The sequence below is a fragment of the Acomys minous genome, assembly GCF_964271855.1.
Source record: "Acomys minous genome assembly, chromosome: 8".
NCBI lineage: Eukaryota > Metazoa > Chordata > Mammalia > Rodentia > Muridae > Acomys > Acomys minous.
In genome coordinates this window covers 82,664,577-82,688,045 of record NC_140489.1, presented here as the reverse complement: position 1 = coordinate 82,688,045, position 23,469 = coordinate 82,664,577, and the positions used below count along the sequence as shown (strand labels likewise).

General features: G+C 46.3%; 1 protein-coding gene across 13 annotated transcripts in view; it reads left to right on the top strand.

The window, feature by feature from the left end:
* The window catches only part of MYT1L (myelin transcription factor 1 like), a 403,682-nt gene that overhangs the window by 358,112 nt on the left and 22,101 nt on the right, over positions 1-23,469 (top strand). For all 13 annotated transcript variants that reach the window (XM_084791226.1, XM_084791228.1, XM_084791224.1 and 10 more), the window contains 3 exons: positions 4,897-4,959; positions 12,697-12,780; positions 14,480-14,701. In XM_084791226.1, the coding sequence (XP_084647352.1) occupies positions 4,897-4,959; positions 12,697-12,780; positions 14,480-14,701 (369 nt within the window). The remainder of the gene's footprint in view (positions 1-4,896; positions 4,960-12,696; positions 12,781-14,479; positions 14,702-23,469) is intronic.

Sequence of the window (23,469 nt, the reverse complement as noted above, 5' to 3'; positions counted from 1 at the left end):
GGAGCTGTCTCACCCAGCAAGGGTCCTGGGTTATGTACTAGTCACAAACTGTCAATACCATTCTGGGACCCTGCACTTGGGATGACTTGACATCTGTCTGACACTGTGATCCTTTTTCATGTACATGAAGGGAACTGACCCTAGTGTGTTAGCATGTTACACCCAACCAGAACATGTGGGCTTATGTGACTCCTGCAGAAGAGATATGGGGTGACAGATGAGATGGAGAGCTGCTAGCTTATATCACGTGGCCTTGGCATGAAATGGGGTCCCCTCTAGCCCATAGCAAGCAGCAAATGTGTTGCTCCATGAGTACTCACTTAGCCCGAGGGTGTACCTGTCATGACATCACATACTCCATTGACCAAAAGGCATGCCTGTCATGACATCACAGACTTAACCAGATGTCACACTCACTTAACCAGAGGGGATACCTACCATGAGGCCACATCATCACTTAAACAGAGGTCACATGTATCATAATGCCACATGTTTACTTCACCAGGGGGCACACCTGGTATAGTGTCATCCTCACTTTATCAGAGGGCGTGCCTGTCATGACATCATCCTTTATATCCCTTAGCATAATTCTAAATGTTGTTTTAACCCTCATACTATGCCTTTGTAAAGAGTGTGGGGACGATACAGAGGGAGCACTTCAAGACACTTAAAAATGATTAATGAGGAAGACAACGGCAGTTAGTAGACGCAACTGCCTCCACTCTCTCCAGGCTATGGTTCTAGAAAGAGGGTACCACATGGGGCTGTGTAATGGGGCTTGAGTCCCATGGAGGACAAATTCATGTCAGAATTGAGATGTGCTGCCTTTTGTCCCATCTTTGTGGCAAGTGCTAGTGCAAAGTTCTCTAGCTTTAAGATTATGTATTTCAGTTCTCTGATACCCAGCTCTTTCGTTAGAAGATATGTCTGATACTCTCTGGGTAGGGGTGGCCGATGGCTGTGCTTAAGTAGGCCCGATGTTTACTCAGTGGTAAATAAGTAAAGAGGCAGGAGGCAAAGGAACCATGGGGTTCATTCTCCAGTAAGTAGTAAACAGCTTCCCCGGCAGCAAACAGCTGTGCCCCAGGGTCAGAACGAGCTGTCCGTGGGAACTTCTGGGTTAATATTTTAAAGATTCTGCCTGAATCTGCATGTCTCTCCAATTAAGCACTATGTAAGACATTTTAAAAAATATTTTTCTGTCACTGTTCTTCAAGACCAGTGTTCTCAGCCACAGAGCAATATGTACCACCAAAAATTATTTGCCCTTAATACAGCAAACACAAAACCGAGTGATAGCAAGAAGTCCAGGGTGTTTTGTCTCACAGTCTGAGAAGCAGCAGGCATAGAATGAGATGACTTATTCATCGTTTCCTTTCCCTGAGTGGTTTTTACTCATCGTCCCATTGTGGTAGAAAAGAAAGAATATACCAATACAGCCAAGCATTTTGTTTAACAAACTTCACATCCTTCACCACAAAAGCCTAAAATATCCTCGGTGCTGCTGTCTGTCCGTGGCAGCTATTAGGAAAGCAAGAAGGGCCATCGAGCAGCGTCCTTTAAAACCTCCCTTAGCCTGCCAGAAGCACTTCAGTGCTGACAGCCAAGCCATTGCCTCCCCCAAGGGAGCTGAGGGCTGTTTCCATGGAAACCCAGCCCATCTCTTCTGTGGTTTCAAAACCCAAGCTGTGCGCACAGGCTGCCTCTGATTGTCCCACGTGGGCCTCCCTTCCTGGGAAGATGTGCTCCTAGAGGGATGGTTGCCAGCGTGACAGGGAAAAGTGGATTTCACACACCTCCTACCACCGAGGCCTAGAGCAGACAGGCCTGAGAGGCAGGTTCCTTTTTTTAGAGGAATCATCATTCCTTCACTCAAGGCTGCAGAAAATTGTGGTTTTGAATATTGAGATTTCTTAAGGCTGGAAAATTTGTATGTAAATCTATGAGTTTAAGAAAGCCTTAAAGTCTTGAACAGTCAGATAGGAATGAAAGCCTGGAGCCACTGCAGGGGACAGCAGATGAAGCAGACAGCAGATGAAGCAGCCTGGGCTCCCGTTCTCGGCCCAAAAGCGCCACCTGCAGGTAGAGAGTGGCAGCAAGCACTTCCGCCGTGCTGAGCTCATGCAGTGCGTGGAGATGGGAGCAGAGCCCCTGGGCCTGGCCGCCTTTGCTGGTCACGGAGAGAGTCTCTCTAGGCCCCATAGCTACCTGCCTGGCTGCTTAGCAGGCCCACAGCCTCATGGCTAACAGGTGATCTCACCTGCATAGGTTCCAGAAAGAAAACCTGACTGGCGGTGTTTTCTCTGCAGAACAACGAAAATCCTGAAGGTTGAGAAAATTCTTGGTTTTGTTCTTCTGAGGTAGAGACAGGGCATTTTGAACCTCTGTATTTCCAGGTGATGAATTACACTTTTGTAAAGAACAGCCTAACACAAAAAAAACTTGCTGTTAGGGTTTTGTGGGTGGAGGTCGTAAGATCTAATCACCATCGCTTTCTTGGTTGTTACATCACATTTTGATTTTGCATTTACTCATCCTAAATAAGTAGACTGTAAATTAACTGTCTCTAGGTTTTAAAATAGGAAGAGCTTTAAAATCTCCCTAGAGTAGAAAACAAGGCCAAGTCTATGTTACTGGTGGGTAGGAAACCCCGAGTCTCTTGATACACCTCCAGACAGAGCTGTTATGATGTCAGTGTCTCTCAGGATGATTTCACTGCTCCCAAGATTTTCTCTCAGGTGAGTGCCTCAGCATTGGGGAAATCAACCACTAAACAAGTCTACTGAATTGTTCCTCAGAAAATACTCTTAGCCACTGAAGGGCGGGTCTTATCATCACACAGGAAATGAAGACTTACCCAGTTAATCTGTTCAAACCCAAGTCCCCAGCCAGAGCTGGAGCTGCTATTGACAAGCAGCGTTCATGAAGAACAACCTCAGCCTCGCCCTGTAGCCAATGGCTATTTGAAAGCTCCGTCTTCCCCCTGCGTGGACCGAAGCACTCCACAGACACCCCCACTGCCCTGCCACTCAGCGGCTTTGCTCCTCCATAACACAGGCCATAAATTAAACCCTCTCCTTACATATGGTGCTGACGTCTGTGTCCTGAGATCTAGATGCACATTCTCTTTCATAGGACTAGAGGGAAATTAGACATTTTCTAAACCCTGAAAATTGTTTATGCATCCCAGTGTGGCAATCTGCCATTCACACACTTGAAACTTGTCCAGTCCCTGTGTGCCCACCTGCTCCTTGGCACGCCATCCAGTCTAGAGTAGGCACATCTGTGGCTGACTAGTCTGCCAGCCTCACTATACCAGGCTTGTGGGCTAGCCTCAGTTTTGTACACTAGTAGCCTTCCAGTCTCACCTCTATACTGGGCTAACATGCTAGCCCACTCTCAGCATTGCTAAGAGCAGAGGGAAACCAAGGCCGTTGGGAACAGAGCACATCTGCTGACTCTTTGTTCTTGACCTGGGTTCGGGCTCTCACTGGGAAGGCATGAGCACACAGAGCACAGTCTTCTCTTCATAAACAGATGGTGTCTTGTTCACTGGGTCACCGAATATGAGTTATTTAATGGAAAGGATTTTTTCTTCTGTCCCTTAGTTTTATCTTCATAGTGGTACAAAAGCAATGCAGTTGCTTTGAAAACCATGTTTAAAATTATTCCTATCTGCTTGTTCTTGGGATTGTGTATTTAAGAAGTTATATGGGTGATTGGAAGACAGCTTTGTGGTAAAAGTGATTGCTTTGAAAGCATTCAGACCTTAATGCCATCCCAAGACACCATTGTAAAAATGAAATTAAAAGATTAATACCAGACCTGATGACATATGCCCATATTTCCAGCACTGGGAGGTAGAGACAGGTGTATCCCTCGGGCTTCTAGCCAGCCTAATCTACTTGGTATGTTCCAGGACACTCAGGGGCTCTGTCAGAGAGGGGGGTGCAGGGGGCAGAGGGGGGGACAGTGTCTGAGAACTACTAATACAGATGCTTATCCCCTGGCCTCCCCATACACATACCCTAACTTGTACACACACAGCTATAACACACACACACACACACACACACACACACACACACACACACACACACACACGTTGTTTGGAAACAATGATAAAGCCCTCAATAATGTAAGCTGGCCTTAAGATGCCAGATGAATTTGTTTCTGTGGATTTAAAAAGACTCTGTAGAGGAGCCTATGGCTACATGAGATCCCTATCAGGGCATCTGATATGCAAATGCACTGTCTACGTTATACCCCCAAAAGAAAAGGAACAGGCTGAGGTAAAGCAGACCTGCAGACGGGGCCGTGACTAGAGAACTGCAGGCCTTCCCTGCCCACCACCCCCAGCACAGGTTCCAGCTATTGCCTTTCCTGGGCTCTAGGATCCCCATTCTGGGTAGCATTGTGAGGACGTGGCAGGGAATCCTTGTGCATCCCTGGCTCAGTCTAGGCCGTGCCCTTAGCCATGATGCATCTCTTTCCACTCTTGTATCTTGTCATGTGTAAATTGTGATCGCAAGCCCTGCAGTAACCGGCCTTGGCTAAGTCAATGGAACAGTAAGGGTACAGAAAGGCCATGATGGGGGGGGGGGTGCCACAAGCCTAGTGACAGAGGACACTAGGTGCTTCAGAGACTGAGACATCCTGAGTGGTTACAAAACTCCATGGTCCTTTGGGCATGTCCTTATGCTGGGAAGGAAGGATGTAGAGATGGATTTGGATGTGGTAGTGGTCAGCAGTGAGCTAGAGAACTCCCAGATCAATCTAGTCTTTTAGTAGTGAGGGTGTGCCATAAAGAGTTGGCCTTTTGGATAAATAAAGTCTGTTACCCAGGAGGGCTGATTTCCTTCAAGTAAATTACCCCATTTGCATTTGTACTTGTAGGTGCCCCACCCCTGGCTGTGACGGTTCTGGACACATCACTGGCAATTACGCTTCTCATCGAAGGTATGTAGACTCGTCAGAACCATCCTCTCTCTTCAGAGCAGCAGCTCCATCCTGGCAGGCAGCACTCTTGGACGAGTACAGGCTGGCTGCAGACCTCATGTAGCTATCCTCACCTAAGGATCTGATTTTGGGGTCTCAGCGCTGTCTTCCTGGGGGTGCTAAAATGGCCATTTCTCCTTGGTCTGTACACCACTCTAGAATGGCAAGAGGGAGGCCACCAAAACATTTCCAGTCCTCCATTCTAGAACAAAGGAAAAAGACTCGTCTCCAAGTGTCTTATCTCTGAGAACGCCCCGTGTGGACAAATATTCTCAGATACACAAATGCTACTGGTCCCCTTCACATTAGGATTTGAAGCATAAAGCTGTGAAGTTTCTATAAGCAGAATTGACTGCCACAAAAAGGCTTAATTTTAAATTTTTTATTTCTCACAATGAGAGCAGATAGGCTACAAAATGACACAGAATCAGCACCTGAGCTGACAAGAGGCCTCCGCTGCCTGCCATTCCATCAGGATAGTGGAAGTGCACACCTTTTGATGGGTGTTAGTTATGTTGAAAGAACAAAGTTGACAATACCATCACAGAGTAAGGGGCGGTCAAATACTTGGTAAAGACGGCAAAGTGGCTTCTCACTAAGGAGCCTGGGTGCAGGCTCAGAAATCCTGCATCAAAACCTCAAAACCTGACACCTGTAAGGACAAGTGGGCATCCACTACCAGAGGGGCGTCAGCAGATGACAAGCCATTATCAGGACTCAGGACTCCTGTTGACCTGATACCGTTACTGCTGAGGGCAGGCAGAGTATAAGATGACCGTGAGGCAGGCATCAAGGGCCTAGGATGCTAACTAAGCTAGCTTGGCATGGTTCCTGCTCACACTTCACTCGGCAAGAAGGTGGGACTTCTCAGGCTTTGGTCACAGAGCATGGTTTTTCTCACATTCTGAGAACTTGGCAGTCTGTGGAGCCATCCCTGTCTGTAGAAACAGAATGCGCACACCATCACGGTGCAAAGAAGCACATGGTCTCCACCTGGCTTTCCCAGCTGCGGCGATGCTGGCATTTGTGAACTGGCAGTCCTTTGCTCTGAGGTCTCCTTCAAGCTTTAGGCTGCAAATGTACCATGACCTCCATCCTTGGGTGCCAGTCAAAATGTCTCCAGACTTAGCTCCACCAGGTCAGGAGAGGTCGCTCCTTTGACTTGTATTCCCAGCTATGCAAGATAGAGTGAGATCTCTCTGAAAGGCTTTCCAGAATAGATGGTTGGTTTATATTAAAAAAGAGTTCAAAAGCAGCAAAGTTAAATGAATAAAGTCAGGCACATTCTATTCTAATCTTTAGATTAATTTACCTTAGAAAACAAATGCCCCTTGAACATTCATCACTTTGTAAATCTGGTAGCTTCCTGATCACCCTACACCCAATATCTTGTTTTCTACTTTAAAAACAGTGGTGTTGTGTACCTACCCTTGAGCGTAGTGAGTATACGCATTTTTACTCACTTGGCTTCTGAGTTAGAATGGTAGGTATTAGTAAAATACAAATGCCTTTAAATTGTCATGTAGAGTTAGTCATGATGGTTGACATCTATCTGTACCCAGTACTTGGAAGCTGAGGCAGGAGAATCACTAAGAGTTCAAGGCCAAGTTAAGCTATATAGAGAAATTTTGTCTCAAAATAATGTGGGACTACTGTATGAGTATGTATGTGTAGGTATGTATGTATCTGTGTGATGTGTGTATGTGGTGTGGCATGTATGAACATGTGCACTCATATGTATGTGTGTTGTATATTTTCATGTATATGTATTGTGTGTGTGCATATTTATGTATATGGGTATATGGTATGATTTAATTATATGTGTAGTGTGGTATGTGTATGTGTGTTGTGTGTCTTTGTATTCATGTGTGGTAGTGTTCATATGTATGGATGTGCATGGTGTGTGTGTGTGTGTGTGTGTGTGTGTGTGTGTGTGTATTTGTATGTCAGGCTTATATTTAAGCTATGATCTGTGGTGAAGTAAATTCAGGCTTTATCAACAGAGTTGCAAAGCAAATTTGATTTTGAGGAGAAAACTTTGGGCAAATATTGCCTTGTGGCAGTTTTAGCAAACAGAAAGTGTAGTGTATTGAAATGTTATGTAGTAATGAGTTCCTTTACATAGAAGTTGAATAGAGTCATGCATATTAAGCAAGAACATTGCATCCAGTTCACAGATCTTATTTTCCACTAAGGAAAGACTATGGTCACAGCTAAATAAGCAAAGGTCTGTATAAGTTGAGTAAAGACAGAAGCCTACAGCTAGATGAGTACCTTCCTCAAGATCATTGGTCCTTAGCCACAGGGTCCTTAGGCTCTTCCTTCTCTTTTATGTACCTGAATCCCTTCCCAGGAACATAGGCCATGAGATACACAGTGCAGAGACCATAGAGGAAAGTTTGCCTAGACAGGAATGCACTGGATTTCCCCCCATGTATGCCACAGGTCAGCTCAGTTTTGAGTTCAGAGCATCTTCATGCCACAGTAAGAAGTGAGGTCTCAGAGCAAGGATTCCAAGCAGGCCAAGGATCAGAGCCAATGGAGAGCTTCTGGTACCCATGGGTCTGCCCTTCCTGGCCATAGAATGAGTGCACCCATCACCATGTCTGGAGTTACAAGATGGCCCCTGTTCTATGACTCTAGACCCTGGAGGAATACACAGACTCCTTTGTAATTGAAATGCAGTGGAGGCTTGTCTTAGTCTGTGTTCTATTGTTGTGAAGAGACACCACAGCAACTTCTATAAAATAAAATATTTAATTAGGGTTTGCTTGCATTTTCAGAGGCTCAGTCTATGTTCACGGATGGAGCTTGGTGACACACAGGCAGACATGGTGCTAAAGAACTAGCTGAGCATTCTCTATCTGGATACACAGGCAGTAGGAAAAGACAGAGAGAGAGAGAGAGAGAGAGAGAGAGAGAGAGAGAGAGAGAGAGAGAGAGAGAGAGAGAGAGAAGAGAAGAGAAGAGAGGAGAGAGGAGAGGGAGAGGAAGACTGGGTCCGGTTTGGGCCCTTGAAACCTCAAAACCCACCCAATTCCCCAGTGACACACTTTTTCCAACAAGACCATGCTACTCCAATAAGGCCATGCTACTCCAACAAGGCCATGCTACTCCAATAAGGCCACACCTCCTAATCCTTCCCAAGTAGTGCTGCTTCCTGATGAGTAAGGATTCAACCGTATGAACTTCCGGAGCCACCATTCTTATTCAAAGCACTGCATGGCTGTGTGCCTCCTCCTGCTTCTCTCTACACACTGAAGCACTGAAGCTGTTTTGGGGAGGGGTCTAAGGAAAGGGAGGCTCTAAAAGACAAACTAGAAGAGCTGTTATCAAGTCATGGTATCTACCTCAAGTGTCACATGAGCCCAGAAGAATATCAGAAGACTACAGCATAAGGTGCGACCCACAGGGAAAGAGTGCAGCCAGAGTCATGCCAGACAGCATGCAATTGGGACTTGCTTGGTTTAGTTTGAACTGTGGCAGCTTCCAGTCATAATGTCGTATCTGAACCCCCACACCCACACTGAACTCATCTTAACAAATATCTATAGTCTATGATGTTTTCTGAAGCTTTCGTCCATCCTCCCTGCCCCCCTCCCCGTCCTGCTGTCCTGTAGTGGCCTGGGAAGCTTTCACAATCTGCAGTCTTCGGCTGGCTCATCTTGGAATTCTTGATCATTTCCTCAGCTTCTCAAAGATCTTGTGTGTGCCATTTTTCCTAGCCTTCATGGGAGCCTTCTTCATCTGCAGTTCTGTTTTGTTCTGTAACACAGTGGTGCAGTGGCTTCTGAATGCTCCTACCACACAGGTCCACTGTGGTTCCCTTGTTCTCTGTCTGAGCCTTCCTACTAGCCTTTTCAACCAGATCATACAATAGCAAGACACACCTAAGACCCCTCAGCTTCTACTTTGTCTCCCACTTCTGTGCCTCCCATTTAAGAACCCCAAAATCTTAAGGATCAACTAATAACCTCCCAAAACCCAGGACATGGTTTTCTATGTAACAAGTATTGCACTGAGCTTCATACATATATGGTCTCAATGCCTGTGGGACTATTTTTACCTTACTCGAAATGAATAATTGAGGCTGGGGTGCAAATTTGCCATGCTGTCACCTCAGTATTCTCTCGAGCCCTTTCCTGTTGTCTTTCTATGAGGTGAAAGACCCAAGACTCCACCCACAGGATGGTGGTACTTCTACCCTGTTTCACTGTGCCCTGAGAAGTCCAGATAGTGATTATAGAGGCCTTCCCTGCCATTAGGAGAAAAATTACCTGACACAAAGATAGGGATAAAGACAGAAGCATAAGCATCCAGGAGCACAAAGAGGAAGGCTTCTTTGAGGCCCACAGAATGAGAAGGTTGGATCCTTCACTAGGGAGCTAGGGAAAGTACAACCTGGACCTGCTGGCCGAAGCTGCTCATATGCTACAGGGAAGCCCTTCACTTACCAGGGGAGGCTAGCCGAGCCACGTTCTGGCCTGGAGGGGACACTTCTCATCCAGACAGACAGCTCCCAGCTGGTGGCCTTTAGCCTTCTCCCCTTACCTGAGCTGGCTAAGGCCCACCCTAGTCTGTCTCTCTATCCTAAGAAATCAAGTGTTACAATGTTATAGGTTTTTTTTAAAGGCCTACAACAATTCAGTAATGGACCTACATTGGCTATTTTCAGTTCTAGGACCATGCAACACATCACTCCACAAAGCATCAACTGCTCTGATGAGTCGGACAAAGAAGGATGTTGGTACACAGGGGAAAGCAGAACCCGCAGCTCAAAATCACATTCCTAGTAAGGCAGGAGACAAAGCAATAGGCAAATTACTAAGGACAACTGTGTCTGGTCCTTTCTTTAGGGATGGATTTGAGCAAGGAAGTTCCATCTAACCCTGGTTTAAAGTCAGGCAAACAGCTTAGAGATAGGAGCATGAGTATGACGCCCTGAGGTCTACCACCAGACCCTTCTGTGACTGTCACATGTTTCAAATGTATATAGTTTCAAGTAAAAATATAAACACCTAATGAGTCTCTGAGTCAATGGTAGTGAATTATGGGAAACAGTTTCTGCTTAGTAAATATTTAGTAATTTTCAGCGTGATTCCAAATGTTAGCCCAGGATTCCAATAACTTAGAATCCCACATATATTTCTCGAGCACCTACTACATTCTGGAGGTCAGGGAACAGTGATAATTAAGGGACAACTACTCTATAGAGGGAAGAGATAGTGTTGCACAAGTCTGGGCAGGGCCTTGGGCAACTCCAGGCAGGAGAGCGAGTTGGATATAAGGACTGGTCTTTGAGGATGAGTTAAGTCCTATATCCTCCAAGATGGGACTGGTGGCACACTGGTCATCTCCCCAACACAACCCCTTTTAACTTATATGCAACTATATTCAGTACAGAGAAAACTCAAGGGTATAGGAAGGAGAGTGTCGGTGGCCAAAAGTGAGTGGCCACATCATGGTCTGAGTGTGAAAGCTGCCAGAGAGGATTAAGACTGGTTCTGCTCAAACACATTGCCTCTGAGGTTCTTGCAATAAGACACCTAAGCAAGGAAGACATGACAGGAAGATGCAAAGGTTTCTCTCACCAGGCAAGAGAAGTCTGCCTTCACTGAAGGAGTCAGGAAAGAAAAATATTTAAATGCAATATTTAGAGAGGAAAGATGGACCTAGAGAGTGGTATTAGCTTTCCTGTGAAAAATGGTGCATAGAGCCTTAGGCCACTATCAAAGGTCAGACACCTGCAATTGTGTGTCTATCACTGAGCTAGAAACAGAAGGCAGCTGGCTTCCTGTGGGTGCCAATTTGGATCCTAAGGAAGGACTAACATACTGTTGAATCTCTGTACCCTCCCTGGCCTCCTGTTCTCCTGTCCTTTCTATGGGGGATCTCCTAAAATCTTGGTCCCAGAACTATGATCAGAGACATGGTGAGGTACCACCAGCACTAGGAGGGACACTTCTGCAGCCTGGCGCCATTCCCACACCGACCTATAGTAAAATCACCATGGGAGTCTCCAGAATCTATGAAGAATAATAGCTTCATGTCCATGCTTCACATAAAAAATAGAGAGTCTTGAGTCGAGCCGTAGGTCAGGTGGCAGTGTGTTTGCTTAGCATACACAGATCCCTATGTTCAGTTCCCAGCAACACATAAAAGCAGGTGGAGTAGTGCATGCTGCCCAAATCTGAGGAGCACGGTACTAACAAGGTGGAGACAAGAGAATGATAAATTCAAGATCGTCATAGGCTATATAGCAAATTGGGGCCAGCCTCAGCTGAGGGGTGTGTGTGTGTGTGTGTGTGTGTGTGTGTGTGAGAGAGAGAGAGAGAGAGAGAGACAGAGAGACAGAGAGAGAGAGAGAGAGAGAGAGAGACAGAGAGACAGAGACAGACAGAGACAGAGAGACAGAGAGACAGAGAGACAGAGACAGAGACAGAGACAGAGACAGACAGACAGAGAGACAGAGACAGAGAGAGACAGAGAGACACAGAGACACAGAGAGACACAGAGACAGAGACAGAGACAGAGACAGAGAGTCACTAGAAAGCCCTTGACAGTGGCCCTGGGAGCGCGGGGCTCAGCTGCAGGTAGACATCCGTGTGCTTCCATCAGACAGGAAGAATAATATGGGTTCTCTCAAGCTTCCAGTCAAGTACTGAAGTGCTGTCTGTGAGAATGAAACCCTGTAAGCCAGGGCTTGCGAGCCACTAAGCCCAAGTGGCAGGGACACTGGACCTCACCGTGTGGGGAGAGAAGCCTGCCTCCTGAGTCCATCCTTCCCCGTTATGCTGATCACTCAACAAATACTCGACTGTCACCTGTTCTGTGCAAGGCCTTTGAGTAGGAAACATCCAGATAAATACAAGGTGGCTCACACATGTTTGGGACCAGCCTCTTAGGAGCCTTCGGAGGAGGGACAGGTGAGCAAGAGAAGGCCAAGGGCTCCTTTGTAGATGTGACCATCATGTGGAGGCCAAAATCATGAGAAAAGAGGCAGGCAAGGGCTACATGAGGCTAAAAAGAAGGTGAAGACTCAGGGAGAGAGCCATCAGGGGACACAGCTAGAAGTGACAGAAGAATGAGTTGGGACAGTGAGGGAATGGACAGCCGCACGGGCCAAGGCCCACACTGAGTGTCCCAGCCTGCCATGTAGGGAGAGACACTCAAGAGGGGACCCAGCACATGAAGATTCCTTGAGGCAATCTCCAGGGCCTCTATGTCCCAAATCTAGAAAGTAAACAAACATGTTCAGACTCCAACATCCTTTCTGCTTGGCTGAGGTGGACTAGCTCCTAGCACACACCTGGGCTGCAGGGCTCTCCACAGCATCAAGATGGGCCTGTCTACACTTCATGTCACTTCACCATCCCTCTCTCCCTCCCTCCCTTCCCCCAGAACCTTCTCTAGGACCTTTTTTTTTTGACTAGTCTTCACTGTTGTCATTTCTTAAGCTGGCCACTCCCCATGCCTATAGCACTTAGTCTGCCCAAGGCTCTTAACCTCCATGAGAGGGCACTGACAGAGTACAAAGGCACTGAGAGGACATGGCAGCTGTGTCCAAAGTGGCCTTCCCCTCTAGAGTTTTAATTCATCCCCAAATCCCAGGCTGTAGAGGGAAATTGGATCACTGGTGAGGAAGTTTTCCTGGTGCCTCAGTTGGTTCAGTATATCTGAAATCTGTCTCTCCTTCAGCCTTTCTGGGTGCCCAAGAGCAAAGAAGAGTGGCATTCGGATAGCACAGAGCAAAGAGGACAAGGAAGACCAAGAGCCAATCAGGTATGGGGGCCAGCAAGGGCCATGCCCATTGAACATCTGTGAGAAAAAGGGCCAGCATGTTCTAGAAGGCATCTGCTAAGGTTTCACTAAGAAACTAGGCCAGATGAATCTAAGCCAGAGTACAACTGCTACCTGGCTACAAAGTTTCAGATGTCCAGCCACAATCTGTGTCACCAAGTGATCTGTCCAGTGACCTAAATCTCAAGAAATGCTCCCTTCCCAGAATACACTGGGGACTGTAAACATAACACTAAAAGCAGATTCCCTGCATGCAGCTTGGTAAAGCCAGAAGTGCCTTGCCTCTCCTAAGGTGTGCTTGGGAGGGAGCTACATTGCACCTTCCTCTGCAGCTGAAAGGGCTAGTGGGTATGCTCCAGTTTCATTTTCAGTTTCTATTTCTCCCTACATTTCCTCCCTCCAAGGGCCCCAAACCTCACAAGGTAAATCTGGTGGGTCTGCATTGAAGTCTAATACACGTACTTTTAGAGATAAGTTTTAAACCAAACAAAAATCAATGAAGACATAGGTCACTAAGCTAAAATAATATTTATCAAAAATAAGCATAAATATGGAATCTGTGACATACAAATTTTTCTCCTCAAAAAGAAATATGGAGTTAGAGTTAAAGTCAGTTGGTGGAGTGGCTTGCCTGACATGTGTGAGGTTCAAAACTCAGCACTCATAAGTGAGCATGTGTGGTACAGACCTATAAGATGAAGATTGGAGAATCAGAAGTTCAAGGTCATCCTCAGCTACATAGCTAGTTCTTCAGGCCAGCCCATGATACATGAGACCCTGTTGAAAGATAGAAAGAAAAAGAGAGGGGGAGAGAGAGGGGGGAGGGGAAAGAAAGGAAGGAAGGAAGGAGGAAAGAAAGAAAGAAGGAAAGAAAGAAAGGGAAAGGAAAGGAAGAGGAGAAAGGAGAATTAGGAGAGCAGAAAGGAGGGAAGGAGAGGAAGAAGTGGAAAATGAAAAGAAAGTGCAAGCAGACACACAGCCCTGAGCAGCAGAGGTTGGGAAGTGAGCCTCAGCACTTTCTTGGCTGAGCCTGGTCTCCTCCCACACAAGCAATCAGCAGTACACTCCCAGGCGGGGCCTCCAGCTCCTTGAACCTTCCACTCTAGAGCTGGAGATGCTGCCCCTGAGGTGTGTCATCTCGTCTAGCTGAAAGAACACCTGTGTCCCCCAAGAGCACAACCACATAGAGTGCTTCCTAACACTTGAGAATGCTAGTTATAACATTGCCACTTTGTTAGCATATATTAATTGAACTCCTACACTGACCCATCAGCTTTGCATTTCAACAGCAGAAATTCTGGCCAAAAGTGTCATTTTCTGCAAACACCTACATCTCACCAGAGCTCTTTGTGTGAGAGTCACTCTACCTCCCGAATCACAGGACATACTCCCTGTCAAGTCTGTCAGTCTCCAAATGTCCATTTCTAAAAGGGTGAAATGCCACATGTCCCCACTAGGTGGTGTCTTTCTAGGTCTTCTTTGCTCTGATTCTCCTACTGCCACCTAAGATTACAGACATGTGCCACATCTGGCTCTTCCTGTTCCCTTCTTGTTTCCCTTTTTCTTGTGAAATAGAGGATACATGTTTTTGTTTTCTTTCATGTGGGGTGACTGTGTTACAGAGTCCATGATGCTCAAGACAGTAAAGACAATGAAATTTTGCTTTGTGTCTGTTGTCCAGGTGTCCAGTCCCTGGCTGTGATGGTCAGGGCCACATCACTGGGAAGTATGCGTCCCACCGCAGCGCCTCAGGATGCCCCTTGGCGGCCAAAAGGCAGAAAGATGGATACCTCAATGGCTCCCAGTTCTCCTGGAAGTCGGTCAAGACTGAGGGCATGTCCTGCCCTACACCCGGATGTGATGGGTCGGGACACGTCAGTGGCAGCTTCCTCACACACCGCAGGTGAGTCCCTCTGCACATGGCAGACACACTGTTCAGCCACAGTGGTGACTCTGGAGGGAGCAAGTTTTACCTTCTTTCTCATTCTCTATTCTAAGAAAGCCAAGACCTAAAACATCCACCAAATTAGGGGGGAAAAAAAGTGGAGATCTGGGGAAAGATATGCAAAGCTGCAAATTTATCTCAAAAGCACACACCGTAGCCACATCTACCTACTAGGGCCATGTTTTTCTGGGCTTTGTTTTGTTTTTGTTTGTTTGTTTTTAGTATCAGGATTCACAGTAAGAAGCAGACTTTATCTTACATGAACCCACAGGAGCACGCATAGATACTGTAGGCTGAAATATGTCTTGCTTAGAATTCCAAAGTAGCCCCCTCCTGGGAAAAGAGTGTATTGCTTGTCATAGTGGCCTTGTAGTTGGCCCCTGTCAGACACATGAAAAAACTCCCAGGAGACTCACTCAACCCCATTCATTTTTATTTGTTTAATTTAAATAGAAGTATGATTCAATTATCTTGAAAGAGACCTGTTTTGTGGTGTGTCTTGGGCTCCTTGGGAAAGCACCAGTCTCAGTGGCAGCTAGTCTTATAGGAAAGCCAGCAGGACCCACTAGACTTGGTGTCTGAGTATCAGGGACTCACATTGCACAGTGTCAGTGCCTGTGAGTTGGGGAGGAGTCACAGTGGTTCTTCTGTGCAAATACGAACACACACCTGGGTCTGTATAAAACTACCTCAAATAATAAGCAGGCATTGGTATGTGGGCCAAAGAAGTAATGCCACCTTCAAGAGTATGTGACACAGAGCTGGAACGTTTTGAAGCCTTTTTTGTTCATGAAGAAACTTCTGGGCTTGAGAGCCGACTCAGTGGATAGAAGCATTTGCTGTGCAAGTGTAAACACCTGACTTTGAGTCACAAAGGCCATGCAACAAGGAAAGATTGGTCCTGTGTGTGTGTGCATGCATGTGCATTTGAGACAGAGAGAGAGAGAGAGAGAGAGAGAGAGAGAGAGAGAGAGAGAGAGAGAGAGAGAGAGAGAGAGAGATTACTTAAATACTCAGCTTAAAAAAAAAAAACAAGGTCTTTCCCATAATATAGTCTCCCAACTACCTTCCAAGGCTAGAGAATTTTGTTTTCTCTCAGAAATTTCTCTTATACAACAGTAAGTATCTACAAAGTATACCTATAATCAGGCCTAGGCAGTTAGTTCCTGTTCATACAAACAGGTCCTTGTGTAGACTCAAGAAGACCCACCTGTTCACAGCATGCCTGGGGCCAGCAGATATCAGGGCAATAAGCCTGGTGGTACCCAGCTGCTTCCCCTCTCCAGGGCAAGCCTCTCCCACCAGGCACCACTACCTGCTGCCCTTAGATTCAGATACTGAAAAGAAGGCTGAGGACTCTTCCTCTCCAAACACCTGCATGTCCATGTGTCTAGTGGTGTGTCAGCAACACTGGCTTAGCAGGCTCCAGGCTCCAGCAGTGGTATGTTTATAAAATTTGAACAGATAGTGCCAAAATGCCCTCCACAAAGTTCCTCTTCCTATAATTTGAGCTAATAGTAACATTTTGAAAAAATGTTTAAAAGCCCTTATGTCAGTCAGGTTATGTTTTCTAGCATGGCAAAGATGAAGCTTCATACCTTGACTGAAGCTAAGCATCCTTGGTTACAGACTAACCAAGCTGCAGACATGCTTAAGAAGAGGTGGACCATTCTGTGCAGCCCTGCCCCCAAAGGAGCTTCCATCTTAGGTCTATCCATTTTACTCTTAGTAGCATGTCTGTGGTGTGGTGGGTGGAGTCTACTCCGTTCTCTAAGGCTGCAATTCACTTGGCACAATAAAATCTAGAAAGTTCCTGCTGTTCACAGCATGCTTTCAAGGCTTCTGAGGAAAGAAGGAATGCTGGAGCTCAGGCTCAACAGAGAGAAGCATCCAGGGGTTCAGCCCACCCACCCATTTCTCCCTAAAGGTACAGCATGGCTATGAGGCCAGCTCCTGCCTGTTCACCACCTCCTCTGAATCTTCTCCTCAAAGGTGCATGTCACTGGGGAGTCCATGGGGCTCACCATCTTCTTGCCCCTTCCTCACAGTGCTTCTCTCAGCTCCTCATTCATAGACATGGGGCTGTGGTATGAGAAGAAACACATCATGGCATGGTGTGTACACCACGCATGGTGCATAACACATTCTCTGTGATATGTTCACTTTCATTGTTGCTCTTTTTTCGCAAGGGGCTTATCCTCATGGGTCCATCTGTGGTCAGAACATCTGACTGTTACAGCTAAATGCCACTGGTTGGGTCAAGGGGTCCACGTGTGTCCTGAGAACCAATCTAGGCTGCTGGTCACATGATTCCTGGGACCTCTGAATAGGTGGGAAATTGTGATGGTCATTTGTCAAAGCCACTAACAGGAGCCTCTCAGTTATTTCCAAAATTGAGGGCTATGCCTAGAGACAAAGGAAAAGCCCCCCCAAACGAAGTTAGAAGATAGTGCTGTAATGACCGTGTTGTCAGATATTGATGAAGAAAATCATGGCTTTATATAGGAGAAAACATGGGACAGGAAAATGATTCTCACTGTCCCTGGCAACCTTAAAGCCCAGCCATATCAGGAGAACCAGCCAGGCCAGGGTGCAATACAGTGCGTACATAAAGTAGGCTCCATCAAACAAGTGTTTGGATGCTCAATAGGGCCAAGCCCCATGCAGGCTACTGCAATAAGACATGGACTTGAGGACTGAACTCAGAGCCACCTCTGAAGGTCTCAGACTCAGGGCAGACAGAATGGGACACATGCAAAGAAAAGGCAGAGCAGAGTATAGCTTGAAGTGGAGAGCCTCAGTGGAAACTATGGAAGCTCCCTGGAAACCCCAGGCATTTTGAGAATTCCCCCTAAGGAAATGTGGCCTGCAGCTATGCTGTCTTTCTCATGAACAGCTAATGGTGCCTAATGGTGCATCAGCCACTCACTAACTCAGGGACATAAGTAGAGATGCTTCAACAGAAGAGCCAAAGGAATTCAGGTGTGGCCTGCAAAGCTGGATCTCCAGGGGTGTTACCTAGAGAAGAGAGGGCTATACTAAGAGGAGGGGGGTTGTACAGCCACTGGGTAACCCGAGATCCAAAGAGAAGGGAACCGTCCCCAGGTGGTGAGTGAGCCAGGATGCAAGCAGAAGATGGAGGAAGTCACAATAGGGAAAAAGAAAATACGGCGAGGGCTCTAGATGAAGCCTAGATTTTGTAGTTCCACCAAAGGCACAGAAGACTAGAAAAGAGCTAAGAGGCAGAAGGAAGAATCAGAGGGGATGTTGAGGAAGAGGCCCATAGGTCCCAGCCACAGCATTCTAGGAAAACGTGGAGCACAGGGTCCAAAAAATAACTAAGTTTTAAAGTTGAGCATATTGATGAGCACCGGCAATTTTAACAAAATGTTAAGAGACTAAAACCATTCTCTATGCGATGGAATTGAAGCCTGAAATTGAAATTGAGGCATTGCCTTGGGGGTGCTGATGAGAACCATCTCCTGGCTTGCATTGTCTTCATGGGGTATCGAGAAAATATAAGTCCTCTTTTTATAACACTAATCTCATCAGGTCAGGGCCCACCACCTCACCTCATTTAGCTTTAATGGCCTCATTAAGGATTCTGTATCCTAGTATAGCCCACATGGAGTAGGTTCATGGATATGTGGACTTTGTGAGATGGAGAGACTTGGGGATATAGTTCAGTTGGTGCCTCTTTCACTACATAAACTGGGTGTGGTGGTACACTCCTTTAATTCTGGCATTTGAGGGGTAAGAGAAAGAGGATCAGAAGTTCAGGGTTATCCTCAGCTGTATACCAAGCTCAAAAACAAAACAAACAACAACAACAAAGCAACCAAACTGATGTGAACTGGGATACAGAGATGCATCAGCGACTAAAAGTACATGGTGCTCTTCAGAGAACTGAGTTTAGTTCCCAGCACCGCCATCAGCGGACATAACCACTTCCTGTAACTCCAGCTCTAGGGGATCAAATACCCTCCACTGGGCTCTGTAGGCACCTGAACTCCTTTGCATGCACAGACATATGGCTTACACGCAATTAAGAATAAAACTAAATCTTAGTTTAGAGTGTGAACTTTGAATCACACAAACATTGACACTGTGACAGAGGAAAGCTATGGTGCCTTCATCTTAAGTGTCTTGAGATTTTCTGTCACATTAGAACAGAAATGTCCATCTGACAACTGGAAATAGAGTAAGAGAGAGATTCCTAGTAAGATCAGTATCTGGTCACACAGAATCCTGTGGTTATGAGGAGCAGAAGCAGCATGGGAAGAGTGGTACTCAGGACACCTCTGGAAGCATCTCCCAGCTAGTGGACTGGTAGGGTCAAGAACAAGATATCAAGGTCACAGTAGCATTGAGACCAGGCTCCATGACATGGGAGGACCACCAGAAAAGACTGACATCACAGACACCACATGGCTGAGAGGGCTTCAGAGTAGAGTTTTAAATGATGGCTAAACTCCCAAACTGGAAATGTTCCAACCTGGGTACCCCTGTCATCCTACGAAGGGCTTAGGCAGGGGGCTGGAGGCCAAAACCAGACAAGGATAGGTCCAGTCCTTAGCAGTGTCAAGGTAGTCACAGTGGACATTTCTGAAGTTCAAATCAAAGAGAGGAGAGAATGTGACAGGAGGTGGGGAGAAGGGGCCAACATTTGCTGTCAGAAAAGAAGAGAGAGAACAACTGAGGACATGATGCAGTGATCAGATGAATCCTAGTCTTAGTGGATGTCGGAGAGCCAAAAATGAAGAGGAGAATGGTGTGAACATCTATGGGAGCAGCCCAAGGGTATCCACAGTTAGATGGACAGGGGCATATGGCGAGGTGCAGCTAGGATGTTCTGAACTTTCTTCAGGAAGAATAAGAGGAAGGGCTTCAAGATGAACACACAGCTCCAATCAGGTTCCTAGTGTTCTGGCAGATTCCGGATCACTGCCATCTCCTCTTGCCATCAACATCTCTTGGTATGTACAATAGTTTGATGCGTCAGGGAAGGGATGTACGAAGAGAGAGCTCAAGTGTTATATAAGATGAAAGCCTGTGTTCCCTATCACCACGTGGATCTGAGGGCCTGGGATGTATAGTAGCCAGGTGAGCTTCACATGATGTGTGCAAGGGAACGGGAGGGAGGAGACAAATGCAGGGAAAACCTCTGCCATCTCTGAGCTGGCTCGAGAGCCTCCATCTTCTGGGAAAGTTTCAGTAGAGTGGGCAGGAGTCAGAAAAGCCAGAGATATGCACACATTAGTCTATACCTGCAGGAGAGGGGTGCAGAAGCAGAGGAGGGGGCGGGTAGGCTTCATAACATCTGCAACCTACTTTCAACACTGCCCCAACCCAGGAGGCATCCAGCTGCAGGTCACCTGTGTGTTTGATGTGTGTAGACTTATTCCTGTTTCCCCAGCAGTTATACAGTTTTGTGTTTCAAGATTTGTTTTTATTTTTTATTATGTGTATGTCTATGTGTCTTGGGGTGGTGGGGATTTCTGTGCATATATAAATGCAGGTATCCATGGAGTCCAGATGTCAGATTCTCTGGAGCTGGAGTTACAAGTGGTTGTGAGCATCACTATATAGGTGATGAGGAACTGGAATCGGGTTGCCTGCAGGAGTAGTATGAATGCTTAACTACTGAGCCATCTCTCCAGCCCCTCACACCCCCCTGAAGCAGTTACATTGTCCTGAGTAATATAAATGAGCTAGGGGAGGTTTAAGATAAAAGGCATAGTGCTATGGTAGACTTTGTCATATCCTCAAGGCTCAAGGTTCAGTTCTCAGTACCATAGAAAAAGAAGTAACTGAAAAGGAGGTTGGGGTATCACATGTGAATACTGCACCATTTCATAAAAGGAATGTGAGTTTTTGTGAGTATTGATGTCTGACTGGAGCTTGGAAACCAATCTCCTCAAATACTGACGGGCAAGTGCATGCAAAGTTCACATCTTTATTTACTGTCACCTCAATTCTATTCCACAAGGAGCCTCAGGAAAAAAACTCAAAAATTATAGTTTAGATTCACACTCTAAAACCAAGTATTTTCATAGGTAAGACTTATGTTTTCTTTGGAGGAGTTGCTCAGCCCTCCCTGGCCTTGACTGCACAGTTAGTCCTCTGCAGCCTTTCTAGAGTGTTTGCTTCATTTCCCCAGAACCTCAGCAAAGCAGGCTCTCACTGAGACATTTATTTCTCTCTCCAAATGGCAGACTACAAGGGCACAGGAGAGCAGGTTTCAGGTGTCTTCAACACTGTTTCCAAGGGATGTTTTATCCACAACAGAGAGGGTTGTGGTGGCAGTGGTGCGGATAAGGTGGAGTGGGTTTGGTTGTTTTGGTATTTGTAGTGTTGTGGTGCTTGTAGTGGTGGTTGTGGTGATTATTATAATGGTAACCATCATGGTTGTGGTGGCTGTTGCAGTGTATGGATTATTCTGGCTATGGTTGTGGTACTTGTAGAAGTTATGGTTATGATAGGTCTTGCCTTATTGTGGCTATTATAGGGCCTATGACAGGAGTTGTTATAGTGCCTGTGATTGTTAGAGCTGTGGTTGTGATTGTGGGGGCTGTAGTGGTGTCAGTGATTGTGGGAGCTGTGGTTGTGGTTGTGAGGAATGTAGGGACACTGGTTATGGTGTTTGTGATTGTGAGGATGCTGGAAATGGTTGCTGCAGTAATGGTGGTTGTGATATTTATAGCAGTAGCAATTGTAGCTGTGTTATAGTGCTGGTGGTGGTGGTGGTGGTGGTGGTGGTGCTGGTGGTGGTGCGCAGGTGGTGGTGGTGGTAGACACCACAGTGATCATTACTGCTAGTATAACTACCATCATGTTAGAAATCATCACCATCCCCACAAGCACCACAGCCATACCACCTGATGGCCACCATCTACACCCACACCTGAGCAGTCTCTACACCTGAGCTACTCTCTCTTAACTGTTCTTCTCATGTGTCAATGCCACTGGAGCAAAAGCAGATTGTACGTTTAGTCAGGAAGAATATGGCAACATTTTGCAAGAAACCAAATGTGTCACCAGATGGGACTGATTTCCAAAGGTCACCCATGTACCAGTGTACACTGGGGAGTTGAAGTCATAGAAATGTGCCTCCCTAGCTAGAGTAGAAATATCAGAAAATTTGAAGGCACCCCATTCCAGTCCTAAGGGCTCTGTCACCCCAAGCTCTGCTCTGTCCTCACAGGGCCGTTTCTCCATGTATTGTTGTCGGATGTGGGTAAAGTTTCATTAGGGTCCATACTATCTTGATCTAATCCATAAAGACTCTATTTCCAAATAATGCTCACATCTTGGAGTATCAGTTTTTTCTATCTGGAGATCCAGTAATCCAAAGGCACTAAGCCTTGTCTGAGCCCCCTGAACAGAAAGAGAGGAACAAAGGGGAGCTAGTCTTGCTGTCTGTGAGACTCATGGTTAGAGGTAGCCTAGAAACTACTCAAATGGAGATTTAGCCAGAGACAAGCTCTTGTTCTGCAAGCATAAACCCTTGAAGTGGCCCTTGGGGCCTCTGAGTCTTGCTGCTGTGCCCTCTGCTACTTTGAGCCCTTCCTCTTTGATCTGCGCCCACCCCAACTTGAATAAAGAGTCTCTCTGAGATCACTGAATCCCACTTGAGTAGCATGTAGAGCAACACTTAGTTCAAAGTGTGCAAGCAGTACCCCCACTAAGTACTTGAATCTTACTTCTAAGATGGACACCTCGAGAGGAGAGATAGATACACAAGCCCCTGAACCAGTGTATTAAATTACAGGAACATATTGCCCATCAGAAAGTTTTCTGTGTCACCTCTGTGTCCTGGTTTAAACTCCATAGACTGATACATACTCACATGACCAATTCCCATAGTGAACATGCAAAACACAGTACAGTACAACCTAATACAAAGAGAACGCATCACATCTACAGACACTGGTACATGCAAAGGTGAAACAAGCTCAAGGCTCAGTCAGCCTCTTGTTGAGCAGCTGAACTGGGGGTGTGGAAGTAAGAAACAGAAGGGGAAAGGAAAACAGAGAAGAGAAAGACAAGAACACATGCTACATACTCCCACAACCACATGCCTCTAGGGTGTTGAGGGAGAGGCCAGCTGAAACTCTACAAGAGCGGGTGGGCTCTTGAATGCTGGGCCATGTGCCTCTGACACCCCAGGAAAGGGAGAGCAGAGAACCTTCCAAACAAGCGCTCTGCAGGCTGGAAATGGCCAAATCTCTACAGAAAACAGAAACTTGAGGTCCAGTGGAGAGGTCCTGCCTCCTTCTTGGCCTCAGATTCCAGCTGAGGCCACTGACCACTCCTATGAATCCACAGTCTCTGCCAGGTCCAGCTCTTTGGAAAAGGGCCTGGCTCCCCAGTAGAGCCAGCAGCCAGGCAAGCAATGCTCATGGTCAGTGGCACTAGAGCAGGAACAAGAGCCAAGAACCACTGCCAGTTCAAGACAGTGCTGGGTTTCTTGACAAAAGCTGAAGCAAACAAAAGGAGACGAGAAACAGAAAAACAAAACAAACAAACAAAACAGAAATACCATGGAAACAAAAGAAAAAAATTCAAGTTTATCATTTGTCATCAGGCAGAAAAGGACAGAAGGAGTATTAAAGTATATTGTATTTATAACCCAAGGGAAGAGGGGACAAATATATCTTTAAAATGTAAGTGCAAAGGATTACCTGCAAAGATGCAAAATTGAAGATGTCCCCTATAAATTGTAA